The following is a 15,886-nucleotide window of genomic DNA, read 5'->3' as shown; positions in this document are numbered from 1 at the left end:
GGCAGCAACCTCTTAACTTCGCCCCATCATTCCTGTTCCCACAGGATCGGCATTTCAACATGGTGGAGTATCACGTTCCAGTCTCTGCAGGAGGAGTAGCAAATATATTTGATCTCCTGGAAGCCAGCAAAGCAGCCTTCAATATCAGGCACTTCTCAGTGAGTCAAACAACATTAGAGGAGGTAAGGAATTAAAGATGTGTGGCCATCCATTTAAAACTGTTAACAGGGGAGCAGACTGATGGTTACACATAATGGACTGCTGCACACAATAGACTACATTTTGAAAGGGATTTCTGTCTATATTCCTCCTGGGGATACTTTATCAGTACTGCTGCCTCCAGATACCTGTGCTGGCACTAAGAAAATGCACATAGAGAGCTGCCTGTAGCATAAAGGATCTGTTCTTCCCTCTGTCACTGCTGATTTCAGCAGCCTTGTGGGTGCGGATGAAGGACAAGGATTATGAATCACCCCTGATTCCAGTGCTAGGCTTTCCACTAGTCCTGGAAATTTGCTTGATTTTGCTCTTTCTTGTACTGTATTTGGGTTGTAAGTTCATTTAGCAATATTCCAGACTTAGCTTCGTGGTTAAGTTCCTTCCATTTTCCCTTGGAAGAACATTCCCACTGGCATCAAAATCTTGTAGGAAACACAACAGCTGAAGGGATGCCACAAGGACTATCCCAAAATCATCCTGTTGAGCATCAGCCTCTGATCTATTATGTCTGTCCCAGACAGAGGGGCAAAAACTGCAGCCCTGTAAAGGTACGAAGTGTTAAACAGAGATCTTGGGGAGAAGGAAAGGAGGTCCTCAGTATTATTTTAATAAGGGGCAGCGGTCCTGAGAGAAATGGGCAGGCAAAGAGCAGGAAGCCCTGTGTTATGTTTTGTGGGAGGACAGCTTGGATTTGTGTATATGCAGGTAGTGTTCCAGCAAGGATACTTTATTCATTAGATACTGTTCAAACAAAGTCTGTTACATGTGATCATATGTACCTATCTGTATAATACGCAGTTGTGCGTGCACAGATGTCAATTATATATAGATGGATGGGTTTATAAAGCAATAATATTACTTAATATTACACTGTGATCAAAACAAGCTGCCACACGGGTATTACCTCGCTAGTACTTTTGAAACATGGGCTGCAGGACAATTAGGTTTTGTATAGGAATGTCTACCTTTGCATCCTGGGTGTCAATTCAGAGGTACAGGAGTGTGCATCCATTTATTTACATTAGCCTATAGAAACCCAACGTCTGAATTCTCAAATCCAGCATGAATTCATTCCTGTGTGCTCTCTCCAGGCTCACAGTCAAATGAACAGCCATTCCTTTTTTATATTCATTCATATTATAAATTATTTGTGCTGTCACATACTGAATTTTTTCCTTTAAAATTCTAGGTTTTTATCAACTTTGCTAAAGATCAAGCAGATCCTGACGGTGCAGATGCAGGTCCTGATGTGACACTGGATGGCTCTGACACAAGTAGCCAAGATAGCACCATAAGCTCCATCTACTGAAGGGACCTGACCTCAGGGGATCATAGAAGCTGGGGAAAAGACCTGATGACCCCTTGGGGTTCTTCCAGCCCTCTTTTCTATGATTCTGGGATGGTGGGATAAAAAATCCCATTTTCTTAAAGTACTTTTTTTTTTTGACATGCACTTATTTTGTTACTAGGAACATGGTAGGCGTTTAAGACTGGCATTTGGTTACAAATCAGATTGGTCTTTCCACAGGTTTTGGGTTTTTTTCCCCACTTCTTGTTTTATGATCACTTTAATTAATGCCTGTGAGGCCTTAGTTGACATCACCTGCTGCTCGTGGCCATTTACTTACAGCAGAAATGGCCGTGATGGAGCAAAGGGGCTGTCAGCAGTGCAGGGTGTTTGTCAAAAAAGCAGCCCCACGGCTGCCCTCTGTGAAAGCCCTCACTCCGCTCCTTGCTCAGCAACAGACTTTCTGGGTGACCACGAGAAGGTTGCTCAGTTTTGGCAGGCTCCCCACCGGTGAAATGGGGTTCAGGGCCTTGCCCTGCCTCACAGGGGTGTTGTGAGGATGTAGGTGTTATGTACTGAGGGTGGTCACACGTGCTGTTGGTGGGGGCCATCTTCGCTAATGACATAAAGCTTATCTGTATGTGTGGGTTATGTCAGTACAAATAAAATTATTTTAAAAGTCAGCACTTCTGGGGTTTCAATTTGTTCCTGTAGTTTATTCTAGCTCTGTGTAACTCCTCGAGCAAGTCCCCCAGTCCCAGGCAGTTCCAGGCTCTTGGTACCCACTGGAGGATCATTCCACCAACCCAGCTTTTGGCTGGTGTTCAGGGCTTCTCCATGCCCTGACAGCAGAGGAACGGTACAAGGAGGGTGTATTTGTTAAATCCTCTGATAGGAAGAAGTTTGCTTCATAAGATTGTGTTTCTCTGAGCAGAGTAAAAGCAGCAAGATCTCCACTGCTCAGAAAACCTCACACTCCCAGGTGGCTCTGCCTCTCTGCTTCCTTTTCAGTGATGTTCCTCCTCAACACCCAAGTTGAGGCTGCCCCATAACTCTAGAGCTCTCTTTTCCCGCATAATAAGCTTCTTCAAAGACTCTGCCCACTGGCTTTAAATGAGACCTCTGCCCACCTTTGAGCAGCAGCCCCCCAGTAGCTGAGTTCAGCACACCAGCACGCGCATCCTGCTTTTTTACCCCCAGAATCATTAATAGCTAGTTTAATATTACCCTTTATTATATGTATCAGCATAGGCCCTCAAAGACTCATTTTTGGGTCAGGGCATTGATGTACCTGGTGCTATTTAAACACATAATGAACTTAAAATCTCCGAGCTCAGTAAACTTACTGTTGCTGGCAAAAGAGATTGAAGATAAAGCCAGGTCATACTTAACCTTGTCAGACCTGGGAAGGCCTGTACAGCACTTGGTTTTGCATTCACACACACAATTCCAGCCAGAGGGTTTGGATCCTTTTCTTCTTTTTTTCTCCTCAAAGCTAATTTGAGCCAAATGAAACTTCAGATGAAAGCTGCAGTGACCCATCTTTCTCACCCTGATCATCAGAGCAGTGTTACTGGTTCAGATCCCATTTGATGCTAAGGCTTGCTGAGATAATCACGCACCGAATAGGTACTTTAAATATCAAGGGCATTTCGGATTTTACAGTGGGATGCCGAAGTTCAGAGTTCAGCTGCTGCAAGGAGGTCATGTTTTCTCCTTGATCATAGTGTAAACTTCTTACTGATAGCAGGAGTTTTGTTACAGACTGAAGGTATTATCAAGCCCTGAATTATGACTCAACCTGCTGACTGTAATTAAAACTTGAATTCAGCTTCTTTCCAGAATGCATTTGACACCTGCAGTTTATAAGTAACTGAAAATGCTGCCCAGACATTCATTGTAGCTCCTATTATTATGTCTCCAGCTCTGCAAAAGCTCTTTTTTTTTCTCATTTTCATTGCATATCTTACACAGATCACAGTATAAAATTAAGCTTTTCTCTAATGGAGGGCTTGCGCTCCCTGCAAAGGACTCAGAGCATGAATGCCAATGATTTAAATGCAGCCTTGTAATACCAATCAGAGTATTATTTTATTATGTCGATGCCTTTGCAACTGCCAGTGAAAGATGGATCTTCAAAACTCTGTCCAGATGTACTTTACATTTAATTGAGGGAGACTGATACAAAGCTATTCTTTTGTCCCTTTGGAGCTTACTAATCAGAAAAAAAAAAAAAAAAAAAAGGAAGTGATTCATTGGAATACTTCAGCAACTTGCAGTTTAATTGGGTAAAATATAGTTTTCAAAAAAAAGCAAAAAGCATTCTCTGAATTTCCACCCAATTCTGGCATTAATAGAAACATCTGCTTCCCGCAAAGTGTGTCACGGACATGATATACGTGCCCCGTTTTCACTTGCAGGTAAAAATAAAACATCTGCTATTGCAATCAAGTCTGTAGGTATTGGTCCAAACAAGCCAAAGTTTACATACTTAAGGGAATTTAATTGAAACCTGTGGAGAAGCAGTTACAACTGTTTAGGGGGTTGAAGCATCTGGCAAAGAGGTTGTATATAACATCACCAGGTGCTGAATTGCCTTTTGTGCCCTATTGCAAATATCCCTCCTCCCTGCAGAGCCTCCTGGATTGAACCTGTTCCTTTCAGAGGTAGGACACACCCCAGGCTCCATTCAGGGTCAATAAACACGGAAGCTAATACTATTCTGCCTATGAACACCAGCTCCAGGTTTCTCATCACCCCTTTGTCTTGCCAAGGAAGGCTGATTCTGGTTCCAGAGGTGGCCAGAAATACCACTAGCCCTGCCTAAGAAAACAACTGATAGAATTTGTCTGAAGGATACGGGCAGGCTGTACACACCAGGGGAAGGATGGGGACACTCCCCTGGCTTCGGTGCCCGCGGTGATCTTCACCCTACTGATGTGTGGATGTAGCAGGTGCCCCCTCTTGTCAGCCCTCCCTGAATCGCCTCAGAAATCTCTGCCTTACATGACTCTGCTTTCAGGCAGCAAGAAGCTCGGTCCTTCCTTTGGCCTGAGCAGGGAGGTAAGATCACTGAAAACACTGACCCTGGTGTCCCTGGGAGGGACAGGAGCGCTCTGCATGCCACCGCACATCACCTCTGCAGGAGACAGAGATGAGTGCTGCAGTCTGGGGAAGAAAACAAGCTTTTCATCTCACTTCCTTCATGCAGTCTCACTTCAGCCACCCTAATAACCCTTGTTTGAGGCAACAGGTAGCAACAGTGCTGGGCAAACCCTGCCAGAGCCATCACACAGCCCCTATCTGTTAATTGGAACTGCACAGGTCTCAATTCAGTTTAATTTAAAAACACTCTAAAATACTACATGCACAAGGTATACGCAGTGCAACCACTAAACAAGGCCAGGGCCAGGGAGTCAAGGAGGAATTTTGTAAATGGTTATGTGCATTGCGAGACTGATTCAAATCAGTTTTGTAACTGGAGCTGTGGACTTGGGGACAGTGATTCAAATCTCCATCCTGGCTCTTCTTCACTTACCACTTTGTGCTGCTGGTGAGAGCACAGCGCTTCCTCAGGCCCATCCTTGCTTGTCTTCGGTCTCGAGGCAAATGGCCACAGAGGGCTGACTTTGCAGGGCCAGAAAAGGTCAGGCAGGGGCTGAGGAAACCTAGCCAGAAGGGTCAGCAAGGGTTCTCTCAGCCCTGACCACTACTGTAAATATAAATTCAGGGTCTAACAGGATTTTTTTGTCCTTTCATGAGAAAAGCAGGAGTGGGTTTGTTACTTGGTCAGATCAGAAAACATGTTTACAGGTCAAATGCACATGTCCAGCTAAACATAACTAGTAAAGTGCAGAAGCAGGTGATGCCCACAGACCTACTGCCTGTGGAGTCACTCCTGGGATCCAGGATTTGCAGCATCCAACCTCATAACAGGCTTAGGATGAGGCTTCAGTTCCTTTACATTGCTGCAGCTTCACTGAAGCTGCTGAGAGGTTTTTTGGCTTTCTACAAGCCAAGAAAAATGTGTACTCCTGCACTTAGTAGGGGAAAGGGGTTTTTTTTGTGAGCTGGTGGAGGTACAAAAATGGTTGCTGGGTGGCAACAGCACATAGCATGATTTTACTCCTTTTTTTTTGGACAACAGCTGTGATCTTGCATAGCTATAACAAAATATCGACAGTGTATTAAAAGAGTGCAACAGAGAAAAGAAGCAGTGGGGAATGACAAAAAAAAATCAACAGAATTATTATTCCATGACAGTATTTAAATTTAAAAAAAATCACTGTAATTAATTTAGTTGTTCAGAGAGAGGGTAGAAGTAAGGAAGATGGCACTGAAATAGTGAGAACAACATTAGTAAGGGACACAGCCAGCGCTGACTTGCTGCTGGCTCTGCTCCTCACGCTACTTGCATACACAGCCCTGCTAATGAGGGAGGACGCTTGGCCCCGTGGCGCAGCTCGTGCTCAGAGCGGCATAGGGAGCACGGCCCATTGCAGGCCAGACCAGGCCCCCTCAAAATACCTGTAGTGTGGGGGGACCTGCACAAGACCACCCCAGAGGGTATTTTGAGACTGGGGCCTGACCCATGGTATGGTACAATCCTGCAGCACCCGAAAGCTGGCACACACCAGAATAGGGGAGAGTCACAGCAGCCACATTCAGCCCAGGGTGAAGAAAACATAAAGCTTGTGCTTGCAACCCATGGAGCAAAGCTCGAAACCAGGTGCCTCTCCACAGTGCTTGGTGCCAGGGGTTGCAGCCCCACACTTCACTGCTAATGGCTGCTGGAAGAGACTTCTGGAAATAGGCCATCACCAGGGAGAGCAATTCTGAGGGCTCCGTGCTGGGAGATAAGACAAATAAATGGTGGTGCTCCCACAAGCTTTAAGGCTCAAAGCAACAATCTGATCATCTACCCCAGCCTCCAGTTTAATGGGGGCTCTTGAATTTTAAGCAGCGGTTCTTTCACTACAGACAAGTGTATTGGGTAGAAATGAAGCATCACTTAGAAAGAGCTCAGGTCTTCACTAACTCCAAAGAAAGAAGCAAAAGAATGCAGCTTCAGGGCATGACAGAATTTATGGCAACACATACGAGATAAAAATCCAAGTGAAGACAGGGTAATAATTGAGGTTCTTTCCTCCATTAGCGGGTCAAGGTGAACTCTCAGCCCTCTACTGTCTATGTCCTAGTTACCAGCTAAAGGGGTTTTACACAGCCCTCTGCTTTAACGTGTGGTGGCTTTCTCACAGCCAGAGCCTAACAAATTGCAGCGAAATCCAGCATGTGAGGGGGAGGAGGAAGTAGGATGATATGCCTCTCCATAACCAGACCCAATTGGGTTATTCCTGTACAAGACAGCAATGAATTTAAGTTAAAATGATACCAACCAGATTGGAATGCAATTAAAGGAGTTCCCTTAGGGTTGCACATCCAATTAGTAGAGTACCTTTAATTACACCAGCACAGTTTCAAATAGACATGTGCTGAGAGGACCATCAGCACAGAGCTGAAGGCAGTCAGCCTGGTGACCCATATCCATGAAGGCTCCACAGAAGTTGGGTTTGCATCACCAAGCAGTGGTCTGCTCCTCCACTGAGGGAGACACCCCTGGGGTGGCCCAGCCTGGCCTAGCAGCAGGGTCACTGCTTGCTCAGGGCACCCAATGCTCCTCGGGGTGCCAGCCCCAGCCACAATCACATCCGGCTGTGGAAAGTCTTTGCAGACAGACCTGCTTTGTGTGGATCACAAGGAATGGAGCACAACAGAACGAGTCCCAAACCACCTTCTCAAGGATCCTCTCGTTGCTGGGTGGCTGCAACAGGAGCCAAGGGAAGCTCCCAAGCTGAACCAGGTAACCTAACCCCAAAGGGCTGCCTTTTATTTATCTTCAGCCAACCCTACCAGCAAGGCAGAGGAGAAACACAGGAACCATTTTCAGCTGTGCAAGAACAATTATCTCTAACAGGTGATTGCTGGAAAGCAATTAAGATCCAGGTGCTTCTGAAAAGTAAGAGGGTTTTACACTTATTTGTACGTAAGATTTCCCTCTTGCAGTGACTGAACATACCCTGCTCCCAGGAGCTGTGGAAGCTAAAGCATGTGAGTTGAATTTGATAAGAAAGGTCATTTAAAAATTAACATTGCAACCATTAAGAAATGCTGGAAGCACCAGAGTACTTCTAGGTGTTCCTCAGCCATCTCTGGGGACTTACATGGGGTATGGGAATGCAAAATACTTTTCTGCCTCTACTCTTGAGCACAGCAACACCCTTACAGCAGCCAGATGCAGCGGGTGCAAGTCACAAGTGTGGTCCTTGGCTTGGAGCCTTTGCTGAAGTCCCTGTTGAAGCCTACAGTCAGGCTGCTCTGCACTGCTGCAGGATGTGGGGCCACAGTGTTCTCCCCTCTAAAAACTCCTATTTAAAATCCTGTCAAAGAGAGAAAACAAAGCAGAAGGAGACTCCTCTTTGCCCATTGTATCACCAGCCTGAGGGCTGCTGTGTGTCGATAACCCAGAGATCCAATTTTAATGCAAAATCACGTCACTGTGCACCAGATCGTGCCCTAAGATCAATACTGACAGGTGCACAGAAGCACGTGCTTCATACATCTTCATATGCTCCTCCTCAAGTGTTTCTTTAAGTGTGTTCAATGTCAGTAAGACAAGCAAAAGGTGAGACCACAGGCTTAATCAGATTAACAATTATAATCATTCCCATCTATCACCCCAAAGCAGGCTGCGATGCTGCTGAATCCGTTCTGCTTCAGGAACCTGGGAAATCAGAGCTGCACCTGATCAGCCAGACAAGGGCAGCTCGAGGCTTGCAGTGAAAGAGGAAGGGAGTGATTGCTCAGGCTGACTTCTTTTTTTTTTTTTTTTTTTTTTTTTTTTTTTTTTTTTTTTTATTAGCCTTCAGAGCCTCCCGAGAAATTATTAAAGCTTCTCCAGGGAGTGCAGCACTGCAAAGGGAGTGTTTACTCACAGGCTGGTGCTTCATGCTGTGATAACCCTCTGCGTGAACATGCTGGAGCGGCTGTGTGGGTTTCCTCCCTCGCACGGGCAGTGAGGCCTCTCCTTCAACTTGCTTTCTACATCTTCAGCGTTTGACCATCCTCATTACAGACTCAACAAGCAGCCTTTTTTAACCCGTAAACAGCTCTTTGCCACGCATCGGTGGATGGCAGCAAAGCCAGAGCTTGTCTGTTTGTTATAAACCACCCTGGTTGTCTGTCTGGGGTTTGCTGGGTTAGACGGAGCCTCCTGATCCTCAGGGTTGGGTTATAAACTGGGATTTGCAGGATTAGGGAACACCATGGAGTTGCAGCCATGGGGACCTTCACTGGGAGGTTTGGGGCTCAAAACTAGGCAGTGTATGCACACCTAAGGTACAAGCCTGTGCTTGGAGAGGCTGCTTGTGAACTGTTCTCCCACCAAGCTTCAGTTTTAAATTAGGAAAAGGTGTTTAAGGAGAACAGCAACAACAACAAAAAACCCCAAACACAAACAGAAAAAAGCCCAAACTGTCAAAGTTCCTTAATGCGCCAGAGCTGGGCCCCAGATGCCTGGGGATGCAGGGATGGAGGGGTTGGAAAAGGCTCAGCCACGGCCATCTGGAGGAGTGACGGGATGGTTTGCTCCACGCTTGTCACCCTGCCTCCATTGATGGTGCAGGCAGCAGAGTTGAGGGATACAATTTCAGACAGAGTTCATACTGCAACTGTTACAGAAATTCCATGTGCCCAAGTGACATTAACCCTGCCAACGTCCAGAAAAATGTAATTACTGGGTGAGCATTAGCGGGACTTCAGCCCTGGCCCCCAAGATCCCTTGGAGAGTCTTGATGTTATAGGGGTTACTTTTTCACTCTGAATATCCTACATGGGGTGATATCAGTGCTTGAAATCAGCTCACATATGACACTAATATAATGCCCCTTTGTACAATATACCACCACTTCTCACACGAAGTTAAATGGGAGAGATAGGTGTCATCCCAGGACTGCTCTAAGTTTCTGTATTACTTACTCATCAGCCTCATCCTGATAAATCAAAGCTGCTGTGCTGTATTTCCCTTCCACCCCCTTTGCCATTTTTGAGCTCTGGCTCAAGCAGAAATTACTGGGTGGGATCATTTGGCCCGTGTAACGGAACACGCCAGCCTACGCGGTTATACGAGTCCTTGAAATCATCTTAAAAAATGGGAAGATGTTTTTCCATCCGCCCAGGCTGTGACATTTATAGATGCTCAGCACTGATTTAATGAAAATGAGAGGGTCCATGCCACTGGGCTTTGCCGTCCCCAAGGGCCTGTTTGTGGGGTGGAGCAGGAAAAAGGAGCCTTTTGGGCTTGGATGGTTCAGGGCCGGGTAGTCCCAGCAGTGGGATGGAGCCTCATCGGCACATGGCTGGGGGTGCACACTGAGTCTGGGAGGGGAGGTTTTCTGCAGAGGAGCTTACAAACCATCTCATTTGCCTCAGAGATGAACCGAGAGGAGGGAATTATTGGAAAATCAGAGCACAAAAATAGGGTTGGTGCTTACGGCAGGGTACATTCGAGTGTCAGACCCTCACAACTCAGATGGGAAGGTGTGACAGGGTTGGCTGCAGCCACGGTTTCAGCACTCTTCCCCACAGAGGCTGGCAAAGCCAGACCTGCCCTCGGGCCAAAGGGAAACAGCCCTGATGCTCTCAGGTCAGACTGGCGTTTCTTCTGGAGGTTTATGGCAATCCTATTTGTGGATTAAAATGCAGCCATCAAGGCTGCTTGTACAGGATTTACAATGTGGCCTCAAAATACAGGAGAAAAGGAAAGCTGAACTCTCCTCTAATGTTTGCAAGTGTAAAACGCAGACCTGAGCTGAACACACTGTAAATAAGGATCATTAATCATCAGCTAAGTGGCACGCGCTTGCTGTTATTTATTATAACAACATAAATCATCAGGGACTGCTATCATGTTAATTTGGATTTAGTATGGATTAGTATAGAAAAAAGAATATCCTTACCTATTTAGAAAATATATACCCTTACTTGTAAGCATGTATAGATGTGCTGGGGCTTTTGCTCCTTAGCTTCTTCCTGCTAGGGAGCGAGTCAGGAAAATGCTCTGTGAGCTCTGCATGTGAGAATGTGCAGTGGTCCAGGCCAAGCTGCAGCCAAGCAAAATCTGTCACGCAATTACATGCTGTCTTGGCACCTGGAGGAAAAGCAAGACCAGCACATCCCCAACACATTTTGGAGGGGCAGATCTCTGCATCACCCCCAGTCTTCCCTCCTGCCCCTGTGCCAGGCACAAGGCTGTCATTCTCTGGGTACAGCACCGCATCCATATATTGCTGTATTAACCCCACAGTTTCCTTATTTGCAGCTCAGCTCTGTCTTTTACATTTAAAAAGCATGAGGCATAGTGGGATGCTGGAGACCTCCACTCCTGCCTTTGGAATGAAGGCTTAGCAGGGAAGGAGCATTTTAATTTAAATTAACACATTTCAGTCTCCAGAAATGCCAGCTATACTCCTTGCGGCTATTTTTTTTTTTTCCCTGATTTGACAGTAGTCAAGCTGGAAGGTGGGGCTGAGCTGCTCATGCACCAGAGTAAGGCCAGCAGAAGCACCAGTATGACCATGTCTGGTGTTTTGGGTGTGAAGCTCATGCCAGGCCAGAGAAGTGTCCCCAACTCTCCTTGCAGAGTGTTTCTGAATTCAGGGGAGACAGAGCTTCACCCCACAGGGATCCCCATCTCAGTGCTCCAACACAGCATCTGTCCCTGCCCTCAAGCACCAAAATGTAACTAAGGGGTCTCCTCAACCCTCCCAAAATAACTTTAATTCTTCAAAGTGAGGCAGGTTTGTTATTAACAAGTCACAGCAAATTTCTCCCTGAACTAAGCCCAGCACCTGCAGTCCTGGTAATATGTTTTATCCTGATGAAACCAGAGGTGCTGAGCCCTGACCGATGGCACAGAGATCACAGACTGACCTATAGAGCACACAGCAACCAAAAGTTAAATTTAAAAGCAGGGACTTCAAAGGGACACTTGACTGTATGCCTTCAAAAGGAGATGTACTGGGAGAAAGGGAATTAAAAGCACCCTGACAGAAAGGAAACGATTGTGCCTTCTTCATTTAAAAAAACTCAAAACTGAACACCCAAAACCCCAACGTTTACAGTGAATCATGAGTTGCCCTCGGCGTTTTCCCTTGGGGTGGGATGGACATGGAGACTCCAAAGGGGTGTGTCACAGCTCCATCACCACCTTGGCATAGACAGGAAACCCCACCAAAACCTTTAATATCACCGGCACTGTCTTAGCTGGGGGTTAGTCCCTGTTCAGAAATATTTGGGAAACAGAAATCAGAAGAATTACGGTTTGGGTTTTGAAAATTTAACTTAAAGGGAAATAAAAAGGATTTTATGTTTTGAGGTGGCCCACAGACTTCCCACAGGCTTGATGCTGTGATGATGCATTTAACAACAGGCTCGTAAGTCACAGGGAAAAAGAACGAAAGTGATGCTGCACCCACACTTTGACTCTGCCATGTCCAAATGCACAAGCAATTGCCTTTAATTGCCTCCATCGTTTTCAACCTGTGTTTTGTGCGTGCCAGATGAACAATCATTGAACCAGGGAGAATTTCTCCAAGTGTTGAGCCAGAGCTGAGGCTTAATTAAAATTGGTTAATTATAATAACTCCAGTACAATAGGGATAGTATAGTAGGACTGATTAGAGTGAGGCTAATAATAAGAGGGTTCAAGGCACAGCAGCCTTTGTACAAAACCCGCACCCAAGTTCTTCAAAGATTTCCTTGGACTTGTATCCTACGCAACTCAAGGGCAATCCAACATCTAAAAGCCACTGCAAAGCTTTGACTGTGTTTTCCCGAGCATCCAGGCTTGCATCGCACCGACCATATGTCTGCCTCTGCCTGCTAGCAGATTGCACCAAATATTTTCCTTTTTTATCGTGGCTGAGCAAACAAACACCATCTGTGGGGCTCGTCGAGGGAAATCCTGGCCCCCTCCTCTCCAACGGGAAGGCAGCCGTGCGCATCCATGGGGCCTGACGTTTCTGCCATCCGTACCCTGCGACGAGAGTGCTGGTGGGGAGCCCTGGGAGCAGGGGGGGGTCGGCAGCCACTGGAGCAAAGTTGTGCACGTGGTCCCCAGCTGCATCGCTGGGTGCGGGGCTTCCTCCCACTTTGCTTTTCTCTGTTACTTGACTTTCTGCTGGAAAGCACTCTTCTCCCGCATCCGGAAAAAACAGAAGGGTAATCTCAGTTTTGTAAAATCCCATGCAGTTTTAACCCAGCCAGGGATTCACAGAAAGGTCTCACTAAGTGAAGGGCCCAGCAGGCGCAGGTGTAAATTACCTGTCACCTTGGTTGCTTTCCTGCTCACACTTCTGTAGCACTGGGTCCAGAGCATGTGCTCTGTCCAAATCTTTTGCACAAGTGCACTCTGGCTTTATCAATTCACATGGTGAAAGCAGAACTGATGAACCATGGGCTTCTCTGCTGCTGCCTTTAATTAAAAATGCCATGTCTAACACCAGCAGATGTTTCTCCTATCAAGACACAACTAATAATTTAATGCCATGTAATGCAATGCTGACTGTGCTGCTTAGTCTGAGAGTGCAGTAGACTTTTTTTTTATTATTACTATTTCCTTTTGGGGATCAAATCCCTCAATATTTTAAATCTTCAAACTTGCTAGTCTAATGGCCCTAACCAATTACTGCATCAAATGATCTCACCAGCCCCATGTCTTTCAAGTCGGCTCCACAGCCCATGATGCCTCTGAGACCATGGTGAGCTTGAGGGGCTTTGGGTGCATGGCAAAATTGGCCCCAGAGGGGCAGCGCGAGGACCAAACTAAGCCTGTTAAAGTCTTTGATTCAGATGTTTGGGGAAAGAGGGAATTCAAAGTGTGATGCTGCTCTTCCTCTCTTTTTTTTTTTGAGTCTTCTGCTGAAGCAGTTCCATCCTGTCGCTTGCTGCAGATGCTCAGCATGTCAAAGCTGGGCTGCTGCTGGCGAGACATAGTGGTTTTGGGATTTTCCCCCATATTCAGGTGCTCAAGAGGAGAGGGACCCCCTCTTCACAGGTGGTTTGGCTCTATTAACCCCCGAGAAAATGACCTACTTGTGAGACTTGAGGGAACTGCCTCCCTCTGCACGCTCCTTATTGTTACATGATGAATCACGTAATAATTGTATATTTATTGAAAAAAAGCTGGGGAACTTCACTAATGAACAAAATATCGGGTACTGGTATATTTACATAAAAGGGTCTTTACCAGATGGGTAATGCTTTGAAATTAAGCAGGAGGTAGACGAGGATTTTTTACCTTCCTCGTCAGCCAGGAAGCCGAGCGCCATCCTTCAGCACGGGTTTTGCTCTGAAGCCCTGCATTGTCTGAAAATCACATTATCAGTTTAGCACGGCGAAGATGATCGTTGCCTCGGCAGGGTATGGAGCAGCTGATTCATGCACGTACCGAACGCAACTGTCGCACTATATCACACCACAGCTGAAACCGTTTTACTGGCTTTCTGTCATGCAACAAATTTATTTTAAAGTGTGTGGGCCTTATACTGCCTGGAATGGCTTTACTTGTACTTTAAATACTGCATAAACCAAATTTAGAGATATATTTCTCGTTTCCCCCTGTTCTCTGCATCGTTTTTTTGCTTCTGACTGTCCAATTGGTTGCAGTAATTCACTACAGAGGAAGACGTTTCTTAGGTTTCTAAGAGCACCGATTCCTTAACCTTTATAAAATTAGGGAGAATGAATCACTCATGACTTTTACATCTTTCTCGAACACAAGCATTTGTTAGATGCTGGCTGCCCAGGGCAGTGCTTTGCCTCAGTTTGACTTAGTTGTAAATGTTTGTAAATTTGCACATAATGTCTCAGCACAATGGAGACTACGTGCACACACGTGGATTTATTGAGAGGGACACTAAACATATTTCAGCCAGAGGAAAGGAAGACGAGGTACTTACCTGTTTTATTGTCCTATACAGTATATATCAGCATCTCATATTTTGTGAACATAAATGCCAGGTTGACTCAAGAGATCTATGGATCAAGTGTTGTTTGTAACCTGCGGTGAATGCTTCAAATTACGTTAAAGTTTCATCTTGGCAGCAAGGCCTTTTGCCATCTTCAGTAACCCTGGTGCACTGGGAGACACCGGGTACTGTTTTTTTGGAGCACATGATGAGCACACAACAGCCAAGTAAGAGGGAGTAGGATGTTAAGACCGCATCTGGCAATTATTCATTTTTAAGGACAAATGACTGTTTTAGCTTATTTTGTGAGTTTAGCCTGGTTTTGGCAGCATGAGGGAGAAGGTCCCTGTCCCAGCTCCATCCCCTGAAGCCTGAGGAGAGGAGCAAGGGTGCCTTGTCCAGCTGTGCAGGATGGGAAGAGGCACCATGGGACATCCCAGTCCCCCACCTCACTGGGCCTGGGGACAAGCTCCCCTTTGGGCAGGACAGGGCCCAGGGCACCTCTCCCTGCCCCTTCCCTGCTTCAAGACAGGCAAGGAGGATGCTGTGCTCTGAAGCAGCTCACCACAGTCATCTCCTGCCAGAAACATATCCAAGCCTGCCTGCTGCCCAGGAGCATCCGAAACCTATGTATGTCCCTTAACAGGGTGCAGTCTGCATTTGGTTTTGGTTTACTTCCATGCTTTCCTCTGTGGCTGTTGTTTCTTTCTCCAGAGCTGCTTTTCTCTGCAGCCGATGCATCCCACCACCAGGGATGACAGACCGTTAGCAAAGGGGACACCGCTCAGTGTTATTAATGCAGTGGGGCGTTTTCTGAGCACCAGAATACAACAGGTTATTATTGAGATACAACTACACTTTTCATAGCTGGATCCAAGTGCACAGACGCAGCTACTGCACTGTGGACGACAACAAAGAGCCTTCCTCTCTGCGTCAGCTTGCAGATGGGGACACTTCCATCCATCCCTCTCCCTAAGGTTTCAGGCCCGGACTCTTCAAGGACAGAGTCACTTGCAAAGGATGGGCTGGGGCTTAACCCTTTGGACCCTCCACACACCTCCACAGTTTCCTTTCTCACGGGTTAAGTATTACGAGTTATTATGAATGCAGAGAAAATCAAGATGGTGTTTGGTGGGGTCACGCATGTTAGGAGGTACAACGGCACTGATTTAATAAAGGGTGAATATGCCACCATTCAAATCAGCGTGACAGTGTTTCACCCCGTGACATATCAGTTTGCCCCAGACAACAGTAGTAAATTCTCTCACGTCAATGGAGCTGAAAGATTTTATAATTCCCAACCCTTGCTGACCTTCTTGCACCTCTAGCTAACATTAGTAGCAAAGATAAATAT

The 15,886-nt window shown here is 46.2% G+C and overlaps 1 protein-coding gene across 1 annotated transcript in view; it reads left to right on the top strand.

The window, feature by feature from the left end:
* ABCA12 (ATP binding cassette subfamily A member 12) overlaps positions 1–2,158 on the top strand; it is a 113,019-nt gene extending 110,861 nt beyond the window's left edge. Inside the window, exons 54-55 of the mRNA XM_026852412.1 lie at positions 45–182; positions 1,409–2,158. Of these exons, the coding sequence (XP_026708213.1) occupies positions 45–182; positions 1,409–1,528 (258 nt within the window). The 3' untranslated portion in view covers positions 1,529–2,158. The remainder of the gene's footprint in view (positions 1–44; positions 183–1,408) is intronic.
* Positions 2,159–15,886: the final 13,728 nt, after the last annotated feature.

Source organism: Athene cunicularia, assembly GCF_003259725.1.
Source record: "Athene cunicularia isolate RWA chromosome 7 unlocalized genomic scaffold, athCun1 chr7_part1, whole genome shotgun sequence".
Lineage (NCBI taxonomy): Eukaryota > Metazoa > Chordata > Aves > Strigiformes > Strigidae > Athene > Athene cunicularia.
The sequence above is the reverse complement of the archived record's forward strand: the minus strand, read 5'-3'. Positions and strand labels throughout refer to the sequence as shown.